The sequence below is a fragment of the Falco punctatus genome (assembly GCF_963210335.1).
Source record: "Falco punctatus genome assembly, chromosome: 7".
Taxonomy (NCBI): Eukaryota; Metazoa; Chordata; class Aves; order Falconiformes; family Falconidae; genus Falco; species Falco punctatus.
Genome location: NC_137587.1, coordinates 13,684,810 through 13,710,953, shown reverse-complemented (window position 1 = coordinate 13,710,953; position 26,144 = coordinate 13,684,810). Strand labels below are relative to the sequence as shown.

The following is a 26,144-nucleotide window of genomic DNA, read 5'->3' as shown; positions in this document are numbered from 1 at the left end:
GCTCATGCGCCGCGGGAGAGGTTTAAAGCGGGCGCGGCAGCTGCCGCCGGCTGTGCGGCTTCGTGGCGGTGTTGGGGCAGCGCGGAGGGTCCGGCAGCCTGCGGTGGGGGCCCCGGTGGGAAGGCTGAGCTGTTCCGTGCCGAGCTGAGCTAGGCTGAGCCGTGCCGTGCCGCTCTCCCCTCGGCTCTGCTCTCGGCTCCCCCGAGGTGCGGGCGCGCCCCGCCACCATGTGGCTCGCCCCCCTTCTCCTCGGTGGGTACCGCGGGGGGGCGGCTCGGGGCCGGCGGGGCGCGCAGCAGCGCCCCGACTCGCTCCCTGTCTGTTCGCAGGCGCCTTCCTGCTCTGCGGCCCCGTGCGCGGGAGCGACGGCTCGGGTGAGTTGGCCGCTTTCCTCCCTCCGCCTCCCCACGGGGGGTTTCCCTCTCGGATTGTCGCTGCCCGTCCCTCCCCGCCGGGAGGTGACGGTGGCCTGGCCGCGAGTGCCGGCTCGGCGCTTCCCCGGTTGCTGCCGCCTTTCGCCGGGCTGCGCTGAGGGTCCCCGACGGGCGCCGCCAGCCCGGAGCCCCGCGGTGCGCGCACGGGGCCGGCCGGCCGGGCCCCGCCGTGTGAGGCCCCTCGAGCGGTGGCCCCGGGGGAGCCTGCGGAGGGGCACGCAGGATGCCTGGGAACGCTGCCAGACGGGGGGGACCCGCTCCCCGCTGGCACGGGCTGGAGAGCTGGGGTGACGGGTGTCCCCGTCAAGGGGGGCGCTGGTAGCGAGTGCGAGTGGGAGCGTGTTTGTGTGTGTTACAAAGGCACTTGCGCAGTGCTTGGCGCGCTGAGGATCTCCGACGTGGTTCAGACCATGGAATCTATTAAAAACTCTTATACCTGCCCTGCCGCTATTCTAACCTGGGAAGCAAAACAACGTACTTAAGATGCTAAGCAGGGCAGGGAATGCCCGTTGCACCGTGCCCTATTGGACTGCATCCCCCCTGCTGGAGAGGGGGCTCTCCTGGAGCCAGAGCCAACCCTTGGGAACCAGGAGCCATAGCGAGCAGTTGAAGAAATAATGCACCAGAAGAACGCGGGCGGTTTGTCCGCACCTTCCAGCGGAGCCTTTCACCAAGGGAGGGCAAAACCCTCCGGAAGGATGCGCTTCCAGATGCAGACGTGGCCTGCAGAAGGTGAGTGACTTCAGGCTTTTCTGAATGGTCGTTCAGGATTTCAAAGTCATTAAGAAGCAGGATTTGCTGCTCATTTTGTGTTTAGGCAAGCACTTGGAAAATTCTGCTGTGCAGAAGTGATAATAGCTATATGTCATAGGAGTGCTATGGCTAAGAAAAGGGAAAAAATGCACAGCAATAAAAAAATATTCCAACTTAATTCCCTTTCCTTCCTGTTTTACAGGTGCATTAGAGGTGAAGTGCTGACAGTCGGGAAAGAAGTGAAAAATTTTCTCTGATGCTTCCTCCCAGGGCTGGAGAAGAAGCGACTGTAACCTGAAGGTATCTGGCACCAGCTAAAATAACATTAAGGGAATATTGGCAAAGTGGAATATTGGTACTGGGATATGCTTGTAGTATAAAACGTGAACAGTTGCTGTAAGATATTCTCTCTTACCATTATTCTGAGCCTAAATTCAGCGGCATTTGGTTACTGAGCTAGAAGCTTCCAGGAACTTTTATAAAAAGTGCTTAAATTCTGTTGTTCAGAGTAGTGTAAAAACATTAGTTTCCTCAAATTTTATTTAAGTTTATAACTACTTGGGGAGATATCAAATGATCTTATATCTTTCCTTATACTCCCCCTGAAATGCATACAAATACTGCAGAGTTCAGCAGGTCTAGTTACCATACATGAGGCGCTGTGGGTGGGTGAATGTTGGCATGTGATGGTAAGTGACCTTAAGCTGATCAGAAAAAGGCAAGTCTCGGATCAAAGTGAAAGATTTAGCCCTGACCAGACTTTTTGAATCCCATTGCCTTTGTCCAGATCTTGTACTGGTGTACTTAAGATTACATGAACACAACCTGTGAACATGTTTTCCAAAATATAAACAGGTATAGCTCTACTAGTATGTCTTTTTTTTCTTTCTAGTGTGGATAAGATTTGTGGGAGTGTTCCTTGCATAGGTTATAAAAAACAGGCTTGTTTGAATACTAAAGGACTTCATATCTTCCTGTTCTGCAAAGATACAACACTAAATACTGAAAGGAAAAAAAAAAGCATGATAGGGATGTACTTCATCTTATGACTCATGAAGTTATCTTACTGTTATGAATTACTTTTTGTTGTAATGCACATAGAGATTATTTTTTTTTTCCTTTACATAAACTCTGCTGTTCCCAAAGCACTTCATGGAAACTTCAGGATTAGAAAAGCCCAGATTTTAGCTATGGATTTTATTTTCCTAGAGTCTTTTAAAGTAATGACTCCTGTCAAAAATGAAGTGAGAACTTCTATAGGTGGGCGTAAGAAACAGCTATTCAGGGCAAATCTGAGTACATGGGATGAAGTGCCAAAAAGATGGAAACTCATAGAATGAATTGAAAGCATGGTTATTGGATGGATGTTTTAGGAGACTGAGCCTTTACTTTTTTCTTTTTTAGGTCAACAGTGAATGGAAGACATTCATCCCTACCTTTAAATATGGCTTAAATCAGGAAGAACTACAGTTTTTTCTTTGTTTCTATGGTGCACCCTGATGTGGTGTGTTTGTGGGGCTTAAAAAGCGTGTGCCTTGAGAGAATGGGATGATGGTCACTTTATTACAGTTCTGAAGGCCTAAGTTTGTATCACATAATGTAGGTTTCTAGTCTTTATCCAGAATGGATAGAAGTCTAGGACTGAGTCCCTTCTTGTAAATTACAAGCTTATCTTTCTTCCTCCAAAAAAATGTGAATTCAGAGTATGGACCTCATAAGTATCAGATAAACGTCTCCACTGCTACTGCTCTTGAATTCTTAAATTACAGTTATTAAAACATACAGGTTTTCTCTCTTACTTAGATACGTATCTCTTTGGTGGTGTCAGCTGTGATGAAGTATCTTGGCCAGACTAACAAAACCAACCACCTTCAATTTTAATAGTAATATCACATGTGAAACTTTGGAGAATGATTATTATGCAAGCTGGCAAAGAATTATTTTCTAGTCTCTAGTATTCAGACCTGATTAATACATTTTCCTATTCACAAGGGACTACTTGTAGTTTTATGGGTTGGATAGCTGATGATACATTAAAAGAGAAGAACAAAGTCCACTGCAAAGTTGGTATTGTAAGAATTTCGGTACCTAGTACTACTCAGTTTGATACTGCACCTAACACCCCTAATATTGGTCTCAGTTACAGAATTATAGCTTACAGAAAACTAAAATGAAATGGTGGATTTTTAACTAACAGCATCATGTACCTCAAAGTGTGTGTTTTTACCTCTGTGCTTACTGTATGTTAGCTCTTAAGTCATGCAATGGCAACTTGCTCCCTTCCCTTGGAAGCCCTCCTCTGATGGTGTAGATGAGAATCATGACAAGTCTTTAGGCTGCCAGTACCTAAAAATCCCATGGCTAGGCTACAGTGGATTTCTGTGTTTCCATAGCCAGGGAAGACACAGCAAGATTTCCCTGCCCCCAGCCTTCATCTTTTGTGCTGTGTAAAATGTTAGTCTGACATATGACTGTAATTAGTAAGTACCTGGTAGTCAGGCGAATACAGATCTCGAAGTGATAAAGGGCTCACTAACTAGACATGTCTAATTATTGTCTTTGTATGCACAGCCTGCCAAGGAATTCAGTCAAGTACAGTACATTAGAAATGACAGGTATTAAAACTTCCTGTGGTGTCTTGCACTTCTAGAGCCTGGAAAAATGTTGCAGGGTGCATGGCACAAGCAGTACTGCGAGAGCAGAGATTACCCGTGATTGCAGTGATTCCTCCAAGGATATCCAGCTTTCCAGCTGCTGTTTTATCCTGATGGTCTTGCTAGTTGCCATTTGGTGGCTATTGATTAGTGCCCAGGAATCAGCTAACACACTTGTAGAACTTTCATGAAAGGATTAGGAGACTTGAACAGCAAAACAAACTGACTGTAGCCTAACACAATGATACAGCACTTTCGGTAATGAAAATATGGAGCTTCTAGGTATAATCATGGTGATTCTGCTTGGTTTTTGGACTTGTGTTTTTAAGGCAAATATATAAGACTAAATGTGGAGAGGATGTAAGTAGTTAAGACTAAGTCCTAAAAGAAACTTCTTTATTTCTTAGGGTACTTTAGAATCAAATGACACTACAGTGTTTTGCTAGGTAGACAGCTTTTGTTATCTTAAGAAGGGAAAGATTAAGAAGTGTTTACTGCTTTTTTTTTTCTTTTTTTTTTTTTCTTTTGGGTTATATAGATGTATTTAGCATATTTAAGCACATTTGTGCTGACAAATAGCAAAGATTTTTCAGGAAGATGTGGTTAGGTAGCTTAATGTAACTTCAGTATAGCATTAATGAATGTTATGTATACTTACATGTAAAACTATACATGTGGTCTATGAACGTATGACTTGAGCCAGAATTAACAGACACTTCCCTGTACACCTCTGGCTGTAACTGTCCTGCTTTTCAGTTCTAAAGTTTGTGAGATTAGCAGGAGGTATGATCTCTTCCATCCGCTGATGAGGAACATGTGTGCTCCAAATAATTTCAAATACAAGCTGCTTATGCTGGGGTCAGTAAACACCTTAGGGTAAGAGTAGAAAGAGTGGGCAGGGAAAAAGGTGAGAGACAGATCCCAGATCCCTGAAACATACTCTCCTTGGGATATAATGCAGTGGTGTATGCACTGATACATTGGCCAGCCTGTCAGCTCTCTTAATATTGTGAAGAAGTAATATTCCAAGTGCATTTAGAAATGGTTGTTGCACCTTCTAGTGCTCAGCAAGGGCAAGATGTGCTTTTAGGAAGTTCAGAATAAATACGCCGTCATGGGTTGAACTGACAATGCTGAGTTGATGGCAATCTAGGCCAAAGTCCTAATCTGCTGTGCTGTCAGACCAGCTGAATGTGCTGTCCTGTGTAGCAGAAGGATGGTAGTAAGTATCCAAGATACAACCTCTTAAGTTTTTGAAAGAAAAAACATCAATTTGCCAAGCAAAATCATATACTGGTGTAAATCTGTTTCTGCTTACCTCCATTGCACGCATGCAAGCACAGTGAAAACTTAATGATGATAACCTGAGAAGCATGCTCTAAGAAAAAAGATAAAAAGAGAGTTCTATGTGAAAAATGAAATGTGCCTCAGCTGAATAAATAACAACTTCTCACTGGGTGAATTTGACAGTCCTTTGCATAATGATAATATTGTAAACTTCATTGATATGAATGTTCTAGGTGTTAAGTTACTGGAGCAAGGAGATGAGTATTCCTTTTTTTTACACTGGCCTTAGTAGGATTTATTGCAGAGGCTAAGGGAAATGCTGCTGTCAGCCTGCTTCATGAATGGCACTGGGGGGAAGATTCTGAGTTTCCCAAGTGATTTGTAGATGTCCTGTGGCTGGACATCGCTGTGGGAATGTCAGTCTTTTAATTTCTCCCTTAAGAGTCTGCCCACTCCTGTGTTCCACAAGCCTTCAAAGGTCTCCGCCTTACCCTTCTGTCTTTGCAGTAAACTTAAGAGATGTGAATTGCTTTTTCTTTCTGTAGTATTTCTTGGATTTTTTTTTAATGTTGTTTTTAGTGTTGTTTGTGCACTTATTTTTACCCATTCTACCTTTTTCGGATGCTCCTTTCCCTTAAGTAACCTGTGTGTTCTTGTCATAACTATAGATTTGTAAGCTCCAAAGATGTCTTTACGGATGTACTGCAGCGTAAGCTGAGACGCTCCCCAATTCCAAATTCAAACATTGCTTTAAGCTTGGAAACAATGGAAAGATTAAAAAAAAAAAAAACCAAAACAACAGACTCTTAAGATTTTCAGGTCATGTTCTTCTTCTTTTCTTTAGCTTTCACTGCTATCACGTGCTTTACAAGAGGACTTGACCTTAGAAAGGGGACAGAAGATGTCCTTTGCCCAGCAAATTGTCCTCTATGGCAATTCTATGTCTTTGGAGATGGAGTTTATGCCTCTCTTTCCAGCGTCTGTGGAGCTGCCATACACAGGTAAGTCAGGTGATTGCTAATCAACGTGTTAAGCAAGTTTATATAGTCTTGCCATACTTCTAATCTTAACCTTTTGATGCCATTGTTACAAAGATCTTTCTGGATTTCTGGAGTCATAACTCAATAGGAATGTCATTAGGAGAAAACAAGGAAGAAAATTTGCCAGCTGCCTAGCCATTATCTGAGTTGTGTTTAAGTGTTCCAGAAAACCACTTTAACTTAGTCTGAAACAGCACAACAGCAGGTGGACTTTCACTGTCAGATTACTTACGTGTCACTAGTAGGCATGGAAGGATATAGTGTAAATAGTAACTAATTGGAGAATAAAAGCAGATTCACTTTCTGACTTTCATTTACATGACGCTTTTTCTGAAACTGCTGAAATGAGTTTAACCTCCTATGCAAACAGACCTACCCATAATTTGGCTGAATGTGGTCCATAGACTATTACTTTTAATCAGTATTAGGGTTGGGGTGTTTTTCTCTTCTGACAGTTGCTTGCTGGGTTTTAGTCTACTTAATGATATCTTAATTAGACAAGTATCTAGCTGAATTCACTTCTGTATCAAACAGAAAACTAAAGACTAAGAAAAATATTCAGATAACCCATGTTAAATAGAGGTTATTTAAAAAAGCAATAATTCCACAGGGGAAGGAAAGCAGGCTGGCAGATATCTTACTGAGTTTGGGGTTGGGGTGGTGGTTTTGGTTGTTTTTTTTTTTTTGTTTGAGGAAGGAAAAAGATTTAATTACTTAATTGCCAGGTAAAATCTCTCATGGATCAATTTTTAATAAGGATACTTTGGACAAAACCAGCTCGAGACAGCAAGATACCTATTTCAGATGCCTGTGAAAGCCAGACTGATTCCTGACTGTCTGTCTACAGGGAGTTTCAGACTTTGATTTTAATACTTTGAGAAAGCTTTTGGTTATTTGGAGGATTTTTAGCTTCATTTATTAACTGGCTGTACAACACACAACTTGGTCACTGAGACCTTTCACAATATACTTCCTATGAAAAAATAGATTCAAAACTATGTAAGGTTTTATCACTCTTAAGATGGGACTGATGTTTCAGCAACAGAAACTTGTTTTAGATATGGAGAAAAGCCTAACAGTAAGGACAGAGACTAGATGACCTGCAATATTATAGGAACTACAATACGGTGCAGTTTCTAAAAACAGATAGACATATATCTACTGGAATAACTAGATAACTATAATTGATCCTGTTTTGAAACAAAAGTACAGATTAAACCATCCTGCCCAAATGTTTCCTCATTTCTGAGAGTTCTATAATTACATATTATTGATATCTTTAAAAGCAAGACTTCCATCATGCATATAATCTAGATTACTTACATTTGAAGAGGTACTCTTGGAAAAAACGTATTGAGGTCTCATTATTAGAGACATTTTTTTACTCATTATTGGAGACTTTTTTTAATGTCTTATTCCTGTGAATGAGATTTCGTTAGCATTTGTGGATTACATCATTAGCTATCCAGAATCCCTTTGAGCATCAGGAACTTCCTAAAACTAGTTTTATTTAGCTTCTAGGTACATTCATGTTAAGATACACATAAACTACAGTTAAACAAAAAATCAGAACATCTTATTATATTTGTATATTCCAGATAAGACTACTGCTGCCCTTGCAGAAAGGCTGGAAGTATATTTAAAAGCTTAGGTGAAGCAAAGTGTTTAAAAAAAAAAAAAAAAAAGGGGGGGGGGGATGACACACAATAGTTTCAATCCTTTTTTTTATCCACAAGCAACAGAAAGAAATTTTCATACATTCATGTGATGCTGAACTCTATCAGAGTATTTTTATTTAAAAAAAAAATATAAAAATTATTAGAAGATAAAGGAGGAAAATGAAGGTGGGTTTGAATTAATATTAATTGCTTGATACTTTACATGCTGTAAGGTACAGACTAATCATTTGAAATAACATTTAGGGGGCTATCATTACTATCCAGAAACTTAATTAAAGTATGAGTTAAAATCCTATAACTTTTAACAGTGCTTCCAAAATTCAGGCTAGTTTTGTTGTATTTGAACTCCAAAGTAAACTAAAACTAATTTTTTTTTAAAAAAAATTGGATTTAAGGAGGGATTTTGAGTAGAAACACTATCTGGAATTTCTCAAATGCTGTAAAGGAGACTTAAGAGCTAAGTACTATAGGGGCAGCTAGAAAGAACTTGGGAGTTATTCTGGGGCTCTGTGTGTATTTTTAAAGCTTAAGAGTTTGTTTCAAAGATAATTGCATGTCTCTGTGTGTGTTATTGCTAGAACAGGCTTCCTTTTGGTCCTTCTGTAAAAAGAATGAATGCTTCCATTCAGTGTGCTTTAAGTGTCTTCATGAGTGTTTTAAAAAAAAATGTTACTTCAGCTCTTCACTTTTCCCACTTCAGATATATGCAAAAACTTTGTGAGATAAAGTCTGCATCAAATGTGGTTTTTTTATAGAAGGTTATATGGGAAGACATCTCAGTTTTCTTTTTTTTCCTAAGACAATGTTTGTATTTAGTGATGTAGCCATTTATTATAACATTCCATTTCCTTACGCGTTGCCAAAGATGTCTTTACTTAAAGAGGAAAAAAAAAAAGCTCTTGCTATCAAGACTTTTTTTCCAAAGGGATTGGAGATTTGAGTGTTTTGAAAAGTCACAAAGGTTCCTAACCGGTTCAACTAGGCAGCAGCCTTCAACTTCCCATGCTGGTGGCGACGGTGATTGTTAGACAAGTCCCACCAAGAATGCTGGTGGGGGTCTGCTCTGTCACAGCTGGGGAATACTTCTATAAAAGGAGGTGGTACAAGAAATGGAAGATGCAGATTTCTTTTAATGTTTTGCATAGTTTTCTCCTAGATAATTAAGTACAGGCATTTAAACATCACTTAGCTCTTCAGTGAAGTCAGTACCTTGCAGACTATGTGTAAGATTGTTTTCCAACCCAGAAGCATAGGAGTACAGAAAACACTGTAATTTTCCATAGTAAGTGTCAACATAAATTATACTACAGGTGGCATGTGCACCCCTGTTTGTAAAACCTGCCTCTGACAGTCTGTCTCCAGACATTGTGAGGATGAGGGCTCTAATAGAAATGAAAGGATTAAAATATACTCGCCCTTCTAATCTGTGCCTTCCAGTAAGGATGTATATTAACAATGTTCAAGTATTCCGTATACGACACGAACGTGACAGACGGTAGTAGAGCATTTTGAAAGAGCAGAATATAGGTGAAAATCTTCTGTTTGGCAGAACTGTTGGTTTTGAAGACTGCCTTTAAGTTAGGGGTTATTAGTCTTGGTCTTTCACAGTCAGAGCAGAATTTGCTGCATGAGAATGTTTTGTTGGTTTGGCTGTAACTGTTAGCAGCCAAAAATACTAGTCCTGGTAAAAAAGGATTGATGAACGGAAGAGAGGTGATAGCTGTTTAGCTCTCAGCTAATTTCAGTGCAGGCTACAAAATCCAACAAAAACATACAAAATAATGTGTTCCTTCTCACTGTGTTGCAATAGCTGAACTCCATATTGGTCTCGGAGGTACTCCGAGAAGGTATTGCTAATAGGTAATAGCAGTAATTTGGTGTTACACTGATGTAACTAGGTATGTGCTTTGAGAATTCTGTGAATTTTTTCCAAAAAACTAAAACAACCACATCTAGTTTAAAACCAGGTGTACCCTACATCACATTGCATGGTGAGTGCAACATAGCTCTACACCTTAAGCACTGCTGAGTACCAGGCCTGTGCCACTACAATGACTGCTGCTGTTACTTGTGGAAAGCACAGACAGACAACTATTCGCCATTTCAAGAAGCATCAGCCTTGGGAGCAGTGCTTATATATGTTTTTCTTTTAAACTGGAAATGATTGAGCATGGGTCAGTTCCCCCCTCCACATACGCTCCAGTTCGTGTGCTAGGTCCAAACTGAGATGTAATTCCTTCATTTTATATAAACCAAGTAATGCTTATTCCTATGAGCAGTTCCATTACTGTGAGCTAATTATTACCACAAGAAAATACTATATAATGCATGTAAAGAATTTAGCAGAATTCATTACAAATATTTCTGTATTCTACAGATGAATAAGCTTTCTGCCTGTTTTAGTTTATTATATTTGGCTTTTTCTCTCCTTTTTCTTCTGTCCTTACTTTATGTGTAATTACTTTCAGGAAACAGAATATTTATTTAATATTGTTCTCTTTCTGGGCAGAAGAAGAAAAGATTTATTTGTTGGGGGAAGAATGGAGAACCTCCTACCAGGCTGACACTATGCAGGCATGAAGAACTGTATTAAATCTACCACTGAGTGATTAATTGGATTAATAGTTAGAAGGTCAAATGAAGGACTAGGTTCTCAGCTTGTGCAGTTCTGTTCTAGTGCCAATTGCACTAAATGGAGACCTAGCCCAATGTGATAGTTTTTAGATGCTAAATAGGCATGTAAATTTTTGTCATAACCTTCCTAACTTGTCACAGGGTGGAACCGTTTCTAATTAAACACTGGGGTCCCACTCAAGTGTAACAAAGGCATATCATGGCATTACCAAACTGGCCACAAAGTGAGCACAAACATGAATGGCCCCTGGGCCGCTGTAGTGTTTGCTAGAGGAATATTGACAAAAAGGTTGTCCAGCCAGAGGGATTTCAGAGCAGCTGTAGATCCCCTGGGAAACTTTGGTATAATGCCTGCTTCTGCTGTAGAGCCGCCTTTGCTGCCAAAAGCAATAGGGGTGCAGACGAGGCAGAAGGAGCATAACCTAGGGGGCCAGAGAATGCTGGCATGAAACCCTGAGCAGCTCCTTATCAGTGAATGAAGACAATCAGGCAGCAGTAGGAGATTACATTTTGGAGGAGGATGCTTCTTGGAGCATGGAAAAAGGTGGGTTATGTGGAATGAGCTTGCAGCTGCTGATAGGAAGGAAATATGGGGATTCAGGTAATACATCTGTCTTGTCTTAAGCCCCTAAGGATAACTTTTTTTACCCAAGGACCCTGTAGGAAATGCCAGCTGCTACTACAGCCAGCATTCTTAGCAACAGGAACTTTCAGGTCATAAATATGCTGTTGGGTAGTATGGCAGGCCTTCACCTTTCTGCCTTCCCTTCTGCGGAAGAAGCAGATGGTCTACCTACATAATGATTAGCATAAAAACATACCATGTGAGTTTCTGAGCAAACATTTTGCTTCTGGACTGCAAGATTAAATCCGCTCAATATATTCTTTCAGCAGCCCAGCTGCAGTGCTGCTGCCCTTGGGCTTTGGACCTTTCCTTGGCATAGAACATTTAGTCTATGTTCAAATCTATTTCTCTTCACTCTAACACTTACTATACATGGGAAAAACAATTGTTGTCCATTCCACTGACAATGTTTTGCTACCTTTAAACAGTTTTATCTAGCTGATCCTTACTTACACTTGGAACTAAGCCCATTTAAGGGAATATCCAATTGGCTTCATCTCCAGCATTTTTGAACAAGTCAATAGTTTATAAGCATGCTGCAAAAAGTGTGCTCTCCATCAGCCAAATCTATCACTACTTACAAATTCTAAGAAGCAACGGAAAATTTATCCAGAGGAAAAAGACTTTCACCAGTTGAAAACCTTGTGTTTCCTCTTTCTTTAACGGGAGATAGTATTGCAGCTTTCTACTGCTGTGTCTAAGATTACTGACTGCAGTTACATCTATAAGGGTCACATCCCGTGGCTGGAATAGTCTTTGTGGTCTAGGCATCAGGTCTAATGTGCAGGCTCCTTGAAAAACACATACAAAAATTGGTTAAGGCAAGCCAGCCCTGTACCTCTTTCTCAGAGAGGGCAGATAAACAGTTCTTGCGCTTACTTGGAGGAGGTGCATGAGGCTCTAAAAAGCTTCAATTCCATCTGCTCATCTACTTCAATTCAGATTCTCAAGTATGTTTTAAATTGAATTCCTGTATTTCATAAGACCTTTCTGTATCTTCTGCTACCCTTGGCCAGTATGCTTTCTCCCATGTGCTATTGCGAAGTGCTGGATTGGTTCCTTGTGTATATGCTTTTCTGTTTAATTTATGTGCAATTTTGAGTGAAAAATACCATTGAAGTGTAAATTATGACTTGCTATTAACAGTGAAGCTAGGCAAGAGAATGGACTGACAGCTTTTATATAAAGTTGCCATCAAGCAGTGCTGGCAGTAGCATGAAACGTAGCTGGTAAGGAAGTGAAAGTTGTTCCTGGAAAATCTGCAGAGTTCCAGTTTAATCAGAACAGCCATGGCATGCAAATCAATCACACAGGAGCAAAGAACAGTGGTGAAAATCAAAGCAGATTGTAGTGACATAAAATCATTCTGAGGAAATGCATAGGCACTTCTTCACTATTTAAATACCACTGCAGATTTACACAGGATGAATCTCACTTGAAGTCATTCATAAATGATTGCAAAAAGGAATTTGCCAGTCTGATTCAGAATAAGAAAGCAGACTGACAATATGGTTTATTCCACTTCAGCATATATGAGCATGCGCTCTGAGTAAACTGGCTGGAAGAAACATCCCTGGTAAAACTGACGAGACTGTGAAAGATGGCTTAAACAGTACAGAATGAAATGGCAAGAAAAGAGGAGTAACTTTCATAAAGCTATAGTTCATGTTATATTTACATCTAATGTCAGCCCCCCACTTGCATTAAAAATAGCAGAGCTATTACATGGAAATAGCGTATCTTCAGAAGGCAGTCCAGAGCTTTATGGCTTGTGATGAAATACAGAATCAAATATTTTCAATAAATAGATAAGGAGCAAAGAAACATACTCCAGTTTCAGTGGAAAGCTTGCGACTTCAATGGAGACTATCTAGATGATGATTTTTTTTGTCCATAATGATCACATGGCAATCAAAATTAAAAGACCAATAGACAAAATGGATCAATATAGACAAAACTGGTCACACTGCCTAAAATAAGCTGAAATCATTGCTTCTAAGAATAATTCTTAGGTTGAGCTTTCAGTATAAATGTTGTCTTGAGTTTTAATTCAGCCAGTGCTCAAAGTTGCGAATCCACAACAAAGGAAGCTGGAAGAGATACCAAGCTCTTCTTGGGAGCTAATGTGGGCATAGGGCAAGTTTGCTGATGTAAGCCCAAAGTAGCTTCACTAAAACTGAAAGTATAAACTTAAACTAGAAACTGTTCCAATTAAATACATATATTCTCTTTCTGACATGTACTTCCTTATGCATTAAGTCTTCACACTAGTGAAGGCCTGAATGCCAAAGAGAACCAGGTGCTAGAGAAGAAAATTATGTTATAATTAGACTGAAATTTTCTAAATACATTAATGTGTTATTTTTCCCAAAGATAATTTTGACTTGCTGAATTTTCCTGTCATTTAAAAATAACCAGTTAGAAGCTCTGGTCTGATTTTTCTCTCACTGCTTTTTAAAGAACTGTTAAGTGCTGTTTGTATTTGCCAATTTTATAATCTGATTTTAAACTAATTCAGGGTAACTTTACTAAAACTCTTCTGACTATACACTGTACACAGTGTTCCCAGATGAGAAAATATCTGTATATTTTTAAACTGCTATCATAATCTTCTAAGCTGCAAGAATTCAATATGTATCACCACAGTTCAATTTAGAAATGCAAATCACATCTATGAAGGAGAAATGTGTTTTAACAGCAGTCCACAAGGAGATTTATGTAGAAGTTACCTTTGCCACAGATACAGAGAGTTTGTGTTACCAGAAATATACGCAAGGTTTTCTAAACTTTGGTCTTGATTATTCTACTTTCACAATGTTTTAAATCGGATTAGGCTGGAACCTCTTTTCAAGCAGGAAGCCAAACATAAGAAAAACAAACATAAAGGCGCACATTGCTGTGTTTACATAGTCTTGAAATGGTTGGTTTTGTCCCACAGTACTGTACCTGCCCAAGTTCTACAAAGTATCAGGCTTATAATCCGTCTTAGAGAAACTCAACATTGAATTTTGGCCTCTAAAAATAATAAATGTTCTTTCAGTAGCACATAAAAAGATCTGAACAGTTCTGATGCCTATTATTGTCACTTAGGAATTGATACTGCCTTGAAACATCACTCTTTTGCATCAAGTTGAACATTACCAGAATTTTAGAATTTCCTGACCTTTTTTTTTTTTCTAGGTCTGTGTGCTCTGCAGAATAGTTTCTTTGAAAAGTCTTTTCAGCAACTCATATCCTGAACACAACTGCCTTTTTCAGGAGGCTACTATCCAATATACTAATGATGGTATAATTGTATTGCATTTTCTTGTGATTAAAATGTCTGATTTCTAACAACTCTTTTTGTATCTCAGTGGGGTGATCACCAATGCAGGAGGAGCTGTAAGGGTACAGACTCTCCCAGGACAGGAAAACTACCCTGCTGTAAATGCCAATGGAATCCAGTCTCAGGTGCTCGCTAGATGGGCTTCATCCTTCTCAGTGACTCGTAGGTGGATCACACTACTTATTTTTCAAACTATATTTGAAATATTAACAGAACTGTAGGAAACTTCTTCAATGCTCCTGTATGCATAAACAAATGTGATTGCTATCTGAAGTGTAATAACCGAAGTTTTTGCTTTTAATTCATTAATCCTCATTTTTCCACAATTTCATTAAAATACTATTCCAGTGAGACTAGCTAGTCTGTAGCAGAAGCTGAAACTTAAAAATGGATCACAGTTATTTAGACTATAATGACATGATAGCAGGCAGTCGACAGTGCAGTTCCACAACAGTTTAAGCTGTGATCGAAGTCCATACTTCGATCCTGCTACTGCAGTCCTGTCCTCCTACCGCTTCCAACCATATAGTTTTATCCCTTCTGCCCCCCAGCCTGCCTTTGGGCAGGCAGTAGCACTGTCAGGTCCTTCAAAGAGCTTGTGTAGCGTTCCTTGCAAACAGAACACCGACCCTCCAAAAACGGGAATAATGTCAGCATAGATGTGATGTGGTCATTAAGCTACAGTGTTTTTCAGAAGTTTTTTGTCCTTGTAGTTGAGATACTGTGCCCAATTGCAAACCAGTTATCATGCCCGGCCACTTGGTTGAGGTTAAACCACCCTCATAAAATTGTATAAAGAAGTCTATTGGTTATATATATTGTTTGGCTCCAAAATACCGAAGTGTATGTGTTTTCCGGTATATTCTTTCAGAGCTTGGGAAACAGAGCTCTTTAATGTGTTCTTATTGTTTACACAGCTAAAATTTAGCCTGCTATCTCTAAGACAGTAGTAATCCTCCATTAGTGTTTATTGCAAATTAATGGATAAGAATTTGGGATTACAGGTGCTTTTGGTGAGGGTGTAAATGAAATACACCTCTCCAGATCGAGTCCTGAATTTATCTGCTAGAAACAATAGCTACTACAGCTCAAAACTTCTCATCAATTGATATGCTGTAATTACACGTCGGCTGCTACCGTTTCAAATGCAGGAGCTCAGAGAAGTTCATTACCAGTGAAAAAAGGAGTGCGATACTGGATTACACCAAATACCTGTCTAGGCCTGTGTCCTACTCCGAGTAGCTAATGGCAGATGATGAAGAAAGGTTATTGGAAATACAGTATTCTTCAAGCACTTGTAATTTCATCTAAATACACTAAAATAACATAAATTTATTCTTCCAATATTTTAGCAGGTACCAAGAACACAGCACTTGAAGCAGTTGGACGATCGGTATCAACAGCACGTCCTTCTACAGGTACAAGTTTTCTGCAACAAGGGAAGCTTCTTGTGATAGGACATGCTGCAGTGCGTGAATCCCTGGCTAAAATGACGTTTCATATGATTTATTTATTTTTAAAGAAGAAAACATACACAATATCTGGTTTTGCAGTACAGCTGTCATCAGCAAAAGGAGGAATTATTTGCAGTTGGCAAGATTGATTCTAATTTCGTTAATCTTTATGCAAATTAAAAAGAAAGAATGAATTTGGAAGAATAATACAGATATCAAAGGAAGGAAAGAGTTCATGAGCTTATGTGATATTCTTTGCTGTCAAGTGACAGAGAAGATAATTAATTTCTTCTTAGAGAACTAGTAAACAGCTGAGTGCTGTCAAAACTTGCAGAAATTTAGATGCTATGTGAATTTCTCCACAGAAAATGCTGCATTAAAAGGCTAAATCAGTTTTTGTGAAGCTTAGTGGTATGTAAATACTGGACTTGGATGTTGTATCTGAATAGAACATTTGCTTTACGGTTTAAGTCATAGTTTGCTTCCAAACCATTAAAACCGTGCACAGTACAGCAGGATTGCTAACTGAGAAATGGTAGCATTTGGGGGGGTGAGCTACAGCAACCCACCCAGGTTTCTACCTTTCAGTAGTCAGCTGGGCAGGTGTAAGAAAGGAAGGTTAAACTGTTACATTTGAAAAAGAATATTCTCCAAGGAGCAAAGCAGTAGTAGTGCAAGTTTAAGAATTAAACTGCTTGACAGTTCCTACTGCAGATAGACTGCAATGTAATTCTTGGAGTCTGAGCTTTTTCTGGTTTACTTTTGGCCATTCATCTTCTTGTTCTTAAATGATCCATCTTGTTTCCTTCACTAAAGGTAAAAGACCCAAGAAGCCACTTGATAAAAAGGCCGGAAACAAAGGTAAGAACCCACAGATTTAACTTTTGCAAAGAAAAAATCTAACGTTTATTTGGTGTTAAGTTTAAGTCTGATTATTTTGGATATTCACAGACTGTAAAGCTGATATTGCATTTCTCATTGATGGAAGTTACAACATCGGCCAACGTAGATTTAATTTGCAGAAAAACTTTGTTGGAAAAGTAGCTGTGATGCTGGGAATTGGCACAGAAGGGCCTCATGTTGGAGTTGTACAGGCCAGGTAAGAACAGATCTAGACAAGGTATAACTGAGTGATTAATAAGAGAAGTCAATTAATATATCACTCCCTATTTTGCAGAACAGTATTCACTCAATAATGGCTGATGAATAGCAAGAGAAAGCAAGCTCTTTTGAGCTGCAGTGTTGTGTAGCACTGCAAACTCTTTTGAGTGTTTGCTCTGTGCTATACTGAGATGTCCTTCTGAGGACATGACAGATTTTATCATCTTCTGCCCCTGTGATTCATGATCTTTGGATAGAGAGCAGCTGGACGTTTCATAGCCCCGCTGCTGCTGACAGTTTCATAGCTCATCTTAGTAAAACAGCAGAAAACACTCCGCAAAGGAGAGATGGCTGGTTTTAAAAATTGTAGAGAGAGAATAGTCACAAATGGCTATGTACAAGTACAAACCAGAAAACTGCTCTTGCCAACCTATAGGTTACTACAGCCAGTATCTCCAAATTGTAAATGGTCAGTTTTTTATTTTAAGACTATTCATAGAATCATAGAATCATTTAGGTTGGACAAGACCCTTAAGATCATAGAGTCTAACCATTCACACTACCTTGTATGTTCACAGACTGCAAAACAGTCTCACAGCCACTGCAACATCCAGCATGTTGGTAGAAGGTTTTTTTTGAGCCACAGCTTAGTTTGCGAGCCCTCAGGAATAGCAGTTTTCCAGGTTTAACCACTTTGGCTATGGCTTCTCTGGAATAAAAGACGCACAAAGAAGTCTTTAATTCATTTATTGCAAGATGATGAAACATCTGCTAGATTAACACAGTTTCTCTATCGCGTCTTTCATCATTAAAATCTGTTCCTCTCCCCAGCCTTTAGGCGACTGTAGAGTAGGTGTCAGAGTCTGAGTTAATGACCTAGGCTTGCTCTTGTAATCACTAGAAAGACGACATTCCTGGCACAAACCATCTAAACTGCTTTGGATGCCTCTTTTAGGACATGATGAATTCCATCCTGAAAAATCCAGTTTCTAGCTGCTTGTAGGCATCTAAAGCTAGGGTATATGAACCCTGCTTTTCCTGTCCTGGGTTTAAATACTGTAAGGTGAGAAAAGATTTGCGGAGAAACTAAGTGATCGATTTAGCACCTTGAATGTTCAACTCCTCTTCATTAGAAAATAATCCTACAAGCAATAATCTTTATATCTCAAAACTTACCATTTTTAAGTTACTCTACCATAAGATTCAGCACTGCAGACCAACTCTCCTTGGCACGGGGGTTCATTCTAGTGATTCTGATGCAGGATTGGGCCGTTTATTCATAGCAAGAGCTTTCTGAGCTGCAGGTGTTTATCTGTCTATTCTTAGCATGGCAAAAATAACTTCATTTTTTGTTTTCTACTGTAAATCAAAAGTGAAATCTGGTACTTAGCACAGCTAAAATCTTTCATTTCTCACACAGAGTCAGTAGCTACTGTACCTTAAAACTTCTCAGATCAAAACACTCAATTTCACAGAATGTTTTTATAAAGAAGGTATTTCTCATACAAATAGTGGAAGACCTACCAATTTTCAATTACACAAATGCATTTAGTTTAACATCTGGCATGTTCTTTTTTATTTTTGTGCATATATTTTTCAACCTAATGTTTTCAGCTATTAGATAAGCCTCAGAACCTGCCTGTTCTTAGTTTACACACTCAGGTAAATAAGTCCTCCTACTAAGGATTGTGAGAATTATTAAGGAGCATACTTCCGGGTTTTAATTAGTAATTAAAAATATAGGGAAGAATATATGTTACCAAGAACAAAATGATTCAAAGTGTATTTTAGCTTTCTAATGACTAGTGGTATGAAAAGTAAACTACGCACTTCATTACTCTTTTTTTTTTTTTCCACAGCGAACATCCAAAAATTGAATTCTATCTGAAAAACTTCACTGCTGCGAAAGAAGTTTTGTTTGCCATAAAGGAATTAGGATTTCGAGGAGGCAATTCTAATACAGGTGAGTTCATAGGTCCATGCAAATAGAAATTACTTCTTTACATATGTTTATACATATAAATATATATATATAGCTAAACACACGTGTATGTGTGTGTGTGTATACTGAAGTTCTTATAATTCAGTTAGTTAAGAAAGTGTTTTAAATGCCACACTCATCTTAGTCGGGTTCAACATTTTTCAACTAGAACATTGCCACATCTTCCATTTCATTTCCAGAAGTTAGAGTCGCTTATTACACATTTTGTTAGAGTAGAAGTGCAAATATCACTTCCTGCCATGGACTTTTCACTAGTATCAGAGTGATATCTTGAGACAAACTCATATCAAAAAGACTTAGCATTTCTTTCTTGCTGCGTGGCTAATTAAAGGGTTAGAATAAACTTGGAATAAGTAAGTGGTTGTGAAGAGATGGTTGCCAAATGAGGAAAACGAGCATTCCAAATACATTGTGTTTGACAAACTAAATTTAGGTAGCTCCTCAACTTTTTTCCTTCTAATCTATTTGACAGGTACTAATATATCTACTTCCTGGTATAAAACTAGACCTGTGGGCAAAAAAAAGTCAGTGATTTCTTCTTCAGCTTTATCTGTGGGGATTTTTTGTGGGGGTGGTCTGGTTTTGGGTTTTTGGGTCAGTATTTCTTTTTTTGCCTTTAACGTACAGATTGCTCGAGCTTTGTTATTACCAAATGTCCTGAGACGCTATTTCACTTTTACACTGGGATAGACCTGTAATCATAACGGGAATACCACACAATTTTGTGTAGGAAACTGGTACCAAAATGCACCATTATGATAGGCACTATTTCTTCATATTTTCTTTCTGTTCAAAACTAGGAAAAGCTTTGAAGCATACAGCTCAGAAGTTCTTCTCTTTGGAAAACGGAGCACGCAAAGGAATTCCCAAGATCATTGTAGTGTTTCTAGATGGCTGGCCCTCAGATGATATAGAAGAAGCTGGCATAGTGGCCAGAGAATTTGGAGTCAATGTATTCATTGTATCTGTAGCAAAACCCACAACAGAGGAGCTGGGAATGGTACAAGACATTGGTTTTGTTGACAAGGTAAGAGAGCATATCATTCTTTGTTTTTCATTCACGGGTATTATTCTGGAGAATTTACTTCACGGTAACATTCTAATGAACTAATAAATACACATCTATATAAACTTATATATATAAAAAATATTCTTGCAAAACAGCCAATGAAATTATTCCTGCTAATAAATGATTTAAAAGAATAGCACCAGGAAGGTTAAAGAAACACTGGGGTGTTTTTTCCCTGCTACAAGGGCTACACAAAGGTACCACTGTTCTCCCACTTCAGACTCTTGGCCAAGTTGTAGCTCCTGGACTTTGTAGTTTCTCAGTGTAGGAGATTCCCCTATCTCAGGTATGGTTAGATGTGTCAAAGCAATGAAATGCAGATACGCTATCTCCTGTCCTGAAACAGCAGACAGGGAGGCATATCTTTCCATACTTGCTCTATGGATAATAATTTGCCTACTTTCACTACAAACAGGACAGGAAAGATACATCCAAGCAAGTTCATGTGCAAGACATTCACCTTAGATGAAAAGTTTTGGATCTTGTTCTGTATGAGTTAAGAGTAGGAATCATATCAGAGATCACCTACTCTCACATGAGCTTTTTAATCACTAGTCTTTACTTTCTCTCCTGTGAGAGAACCTCTCATTTTCCACAGGGAGGTTTTAGGTGTCTTAATTTCAGAAGAAATTTCATAGTTCAGTGTGAACATAATGAAGCACTACAGCACTGCTGCTTCTAGGCACCAGATAGCTTGCTGCTGATTCCAGGGGTATTGCAGGCACGTCCAACTCTTACATACTTGGAGGCACAGGAAGATGTGACTGAGGCTGTCCTTCTCCTGCATTTTGATCTTAGCCAGATTAGTTATCACCACCTTGGAGAGCTGATTTTAAATTTAACCCCCTTCTCAATCACCTTGTACTTTACACACATCTTATGGAACCTAGCAGAAAAAGAGATTTTACTTTGAATGACCTGGAGCTGTATTTTCTACCCAACTGTAAGTTTGTGTTTATGATGTGTTATACATCAAAAAATATAAAGGCTTACTGAGTTCAAAGGGAAAACACAAAGACTAATTTTCAGTGAGTAAGCAAAACTACAGAAGTTTGAATTGTTCGGATACTCAGTAACATGACTTAGTTTGATTTCAAAAGCCATAGTTGTGTTTTCCAGTTGTTACAGTTCTTGTGAATAAAGTTAAATTATTTGAAATTTCCAGAGGTCAGGGTTGACTTTATTGGATAAAATAAGCTATATTGTAGCTTTCATTGAATCCAACTGCAGATGTTTATCTGCAGTTTCTTTAAAAACCAACAAGCAAAAGATCCTACCACAAAGTCCCACCATTAGGCTCCATTTCTAACCTGTCTTTGAAAGAAAATCACACTGGTGTTCTGATGATGATCCATTCAGCTGCTGTGTCAGTATTCACCTGTTGACTTCTTGTTTCCAAACAGGCTGTCTGTCGAAACAACGGCTTCTTCTCTTACCAGATGCCCACCTGGTTTGGCACTACCAAATACGTAAAACCTCTTGTCCAAAAATTATGTTCACATGAGCAGATGTTGTGTAGCAAGACATGCTACAACTCCGTCAACATTGGTTTCTTGATAGATGGTTCCAGCAGCGTTGGAGACAGCAACTTCCGCCTTGTGCTTGAATTTGTCAGCACCGTTGCAAGGGCTTTTGAGATCTCTGACATCGGTTCCAAGATCGCAGCTGTGCAATTCACATACGATCAGCGTACTGAGTTTAGCTTCACAGATTACATCACAAAAGAAAAGGTCCTCTCAGCTATCCGGAACATTCGCTACATGAGTGGTGGCACTGCTACTGGTGATGCTATTTCTTTCATAACCAGAAATGTCTTTGGGCCAATGAAAGATGGACCTAACAAAAACTTCCTTGTTGTTTTGACTGATGGTCAGTCTTATGATGATGTTAGAGGACCTGCTGCTGCAGCGCAAAAAGCAGGTAAATGATTTATCTTTGAAAGTGATGGAAGTTGATTTGCCCTATCTCTGCTGTATTGTGAATGTTAAGATTTTAAAGTTCGCAAACACAGCCCCAGTAAGCAAATCAAGTATCATACCTGTTTTAAATTTAGCAAAATGTAAGTCCCAAGGAACTGCTTTCCATTAGGATGAAAAAAATGATGTGCTATGGAGCCAGGTATGAGTAGACTCACTCATGGCAGCTTAGTGAAAAACAGGAGAGAAACTAGTAGTTTGAAAATACAGAGAGAAGTAGTGATGCTCCAGTGATGCCATCCACTCCTCTCAATCATCATCCAGGAAGGGAATTAGCAGTTTTGACTAAAAAACTTAGGCTGCTGATGCTTGAAAGCACCAAACATACACAAAGGATCCAAACTCATTTTCAAAATCATTTTACAGTGTTACTTGGGTTTTAAGACTTGACATTCTAACTGCTACATTCCTATGTGTCACTACACAACCAACTGAAACACTAGCTCTTAAGATGCCCCACATGTCCTTCAGGATTTTTACTGAAACAAATCCTTTAATTATTGCTGTTTAGTGGCAAAGTGTAATCATCTTTGCCAGACTGCAGCTATTGAATCTGTATTTCTCCCATCCAGATTAATTCATGGATGTAGAAATGACTGTTTTTCTTATAATAGGCAAAATGGTCTTTATTTTTTTTCTTATTGTAGGAATAACAATATTCTCTGTTGGCGTTGCCTGGGCACCTCTGGATGACCTGAAAGACATGGCTTCTGAACCAAGAGAATCTCACACTTTCTTCACTAGGGAGTTCACAGGATTGGAGCAGATGGTTCCTGATATTATTAGAGGCATCTGTAAAGATTTTTTGGACTCTAAACAATAAAGCAAAAATCGCTGTTGGATATTACTACTTTGAAACTAAAAATCATGAAAATGAAATGGTCCCTCTAAAGTACAAATGTTTTATTCTTATATATACTGTCATAGTGCAAGGGAAGAAGAAGGGCTACTTCTTGTTTCTGTAGTCAGTCAAGGATTCTTGTGAGCTTGTTAGAAGTTGTACTGCATACTGGAACGCAGAATTTGGCCAACAGCTATTATTTTCAATACATATCTAGTAGCCCCAAGTTTAAAGCTATGCAGATTGTGCACTTAAGGCTATCAGGTATCAGCAGAGGAAACAATACAGCTCTGACATTCTTGCTGTCACTTGCTAATGTCTTCTTAAGAATTAGAAATAATTTCAAATACACAGTACTTCTATAAGCCTTCTGTAGCTTATGATTCTGTATCTTTTCAAGGAGTTCTGCTGATAGTATGAAGTGCTTCCAGTGCTTCAGTTGCACAACATCCATTATTGCCAGGCAATTTAAGAAAAGATAGGACAGATTGTAGCTAAACAGTCTATTTGTACTAGTGAGGTTTTGCTATTGTGAATGATACTGCAGTCTCAGTTGGCAAGGTTCACATCAAAAGACATTTAAGTTCCACCCACAGATAGCTGCAGATCTATGTTCAGTTCTTTTGGCACAGATTTTGAAAGGTATTTAAGGCACAGTAGTTATTTCTGAGGATCTGGATCCAAACATATTAGTTGATACTACTGTTTCCTACACCACTGAAGTCAAGAGTGATATTCCTGATATATCTAATAACCAGATTTGTTCCTGTCTGCTGCCTTCTACTGTCTTGATTTTAGAAAGTTATTATCGGGTGGGCAAAGAGATTAAATTAGACCATACAGTGGGAACTGAAAGTGTTCCGATCCAAAGATAGGTTTCAAAGTTTGAAACCTAACTGATTTGTATCAGATTATGTGGTTAGTAAAGACTGTAGGCAGACATAAGTGGAATTCAGTAGCTTACAAATTAACAACTTTCTAATGCTAGTAGAAACATCTTTAAGGATATGTGAGGTTCGCTGAAGATGAAAGAATAGTTTTGTTTAAAAAAGGCTTTAATTTGATTACATACCTAGTAATGTGTTGATATATTTAGACCTAAAAGTGCGTAGTTAAAATGATGCAATATTCACTGAGTTATTCCAGATTCCTGGTGTGAATAAGATACTTCAAATATTCTTTAGAAATTACATTTTTTTGCAAGTAAATTATATAACAGAAAAGAAAACAGGACTTTCCCATCAATCTAGGGTTTATCTCCTCCCCCTGCTATTGATTATAAAAGTCATAGTACTTATGGAATGGCACAGAAGGGATTGTATTCATCAGGCTTTTGTTGTGCATTTTTTAATAACTTATAACTGGCTATATATTACACTAAACATGAATGGCAAAGAAGCCTTGTATTTTTCTATTAATTGTTATGTGTTTATAGATACAAGTATTCAGCTATTGCTGTATAAATTCATATGCAATATCAACTTCGTGTAAAAGTTCAATTCATTCGGTTTATAAACTTTTTATAGAAATACATATTGCAAGAAAACTGGGACTGCTGCTATCTGTTTTAATGTCCTGTAATATAGAAGTTTTTATGCTGAACCTCACATAGTATAGCTTAAGTTGCATGTGGTGCTTCCTAACTGTATGTACCATCTTAAATCCCAATTTGTAACAAAAAATCCCAAATCATCCTCAAAGAGCAAGGATACTATTTATACAAATATTTTAATTTGAATGAGTCAGTATCAAAGTTTTAGTCGTTCATACTAGGTATGATGCTAGTTGAATCTTCTGAATATTAATCATGTACCAGCTAGTAGAATCACATTTTCTGTCCCACCTTGTTTTACTGTTGCAAAGGAGGCAGCTTTACTCATGTCATTCATTCATCAATGAAAAAGCAGGTCTGGATCTCTGGGAGACCAAAACCTGCAGAGCTAAAAGTCCAAATGTTTCACAGGAGTGGTGATGCTACGTTACTTGCACCCTTCATACAGACCAATTACATTGAGGGAGGAAGTATGTACAGAAAATACTTCTTGAAATACACAAACTTTGTGTGTGTCAGCATTTGTGAGCACAGTTTTGATCTGGAAAAAACATCAGTGGAATACCGGTAAAAGGATTGAAACCTTGTGATACACAGAACCAGGGGGGAAAGGAAGGGGCCTGTGCTGTAAGTGGAAGGTAAGCTGAGGAAGAACATCATATAGAGGGTAGCAGACACGATGTGAAGCTTGGGTAAGAAGGTAGGTAAAGCCACATGCAAACTCCATTTGGGAACTTTGCTGCAGGTATCTGTACTATCCATCAAAAGTATGGCCTGCAGGGGATCAGTTCTGTATTCTGACGGGACTGATGAAAAACATGCCAAGGGGGCTGGACTAAATAATCTTTAAAACATGCCTTCCAATCCAAACCATTCTGTGATTCCTTTCTGCCCTATCCCTGAATAGTACTTGAAAGGCTCAGGGAGGCTTAGATTTGCAACCCCACTGCTGACATGCACATAAAAAAATCTGAGATACGTTCACTCAGGAAAGAGTAGAGGATTCTGAACTTAGCTGTTTAAGTACTTACTGCAACTCCCAGGTCTGTTTCTGAATTTTACATTAAATAGTAGTTAACACAGTCCAAAATTCATCCTTCCCAGTGGAGCTCCCAAAGCAACCTAAATTTACAAAGTTCTACTGATTTGCCATCCTAAATAAACCAAAATTACTTTTTATAACATGATAACTTCCAGTAAGGGCTGCAACCTATAGCCACGCATATGCATTGGTTCGTACATGCACCAGAGCACTGCAATCATTCACTGCTAGCAGACCAAGGAAGACACCAAATCTGTTTCTTACATTTGCTGGCTGAATTCTTTACTTATAGGCTATTTTATAACTGAAGGTAACGCACAACTTCCTCTGTCATTGCCAGTATGCCTTTCTCAGTCCTGAAAGGAAATTGAGGCCAGGGTGTCTGATTCTCCTTCCAAGGCACCTCAAATGCTACAGCTCACATAAATTTTAGGCACTTAGGTTCTCTCTGACCATGAATCACCTTGTACATCTTTTAATAGCATGATGCTTTCTAGCTATACACTTGTCTGACAAGTGCCATTTACAGGAAAAGCGGGTAAACAACAGTGCCAGACCTGGAACATGGTAGCAAAAGTCTTTTACATTACATCCTCAAGCAGGTATTGATATTGAACCAGCAAGGAACAAGGAAGTTCTGAAAGTAAGACCATCCTATCATCAATAGATAATAATA

General features: G+C 39.0%; 1 protein-coding gene and 1 long non-coding RNA gene across 3 annotated transcripts; both read left to right on the top strand.

The window, feature by feature from the left end:
• Positions 1–47: 47 nt before the first annotated feature.
• Positions 48–24,426, top strand: COCH (cochlin). Of its 2 annotated transcripts, none has more exons than XM_080397042.1 (11): positions 48–252; positions 330–374; positions 5,973–6,129; positions 14,460–14,593; positions 15,787–15,849; positions 16,702–16,746; positions 16,837–16,984; positions 18,846–18,949; positions 19,789–20,015; positions 21,461–21,977; positions 22,681–24,426. In XM_080397042.1, the coding sequence occupies exons 1-11, from the start codon at positions 228–230 to the stop codon at positions 22,854–22,856; spliced, it is 1,641 nt and encodes a 546-aa protein (XP_080253168.1). In that variant the 5' UTR covers positions 48–227; the 3' UTR covers positions 22,857–24,426. The 2 variants fall into 2 exon arrangements, with proteins under 2 accessions (XP_080253168.1, XP_080253167.1); XM_080397041.1 differs by having other exon boundaries at positions 49–252; positions 15,784–15,849.
• On the top strand, positions 381–5,927 carry LOC308067729. Its single transcript, XR_013929712.1, has 2 exons — positions 381–1,166; positions 1,390–5,927. It is a non-coding gene; the product is annotated as an uncharacterized lncRNA (long non-coding RNA).
• Positions 24,427–26,144: the final 1,718 nt, after the last annotated feature.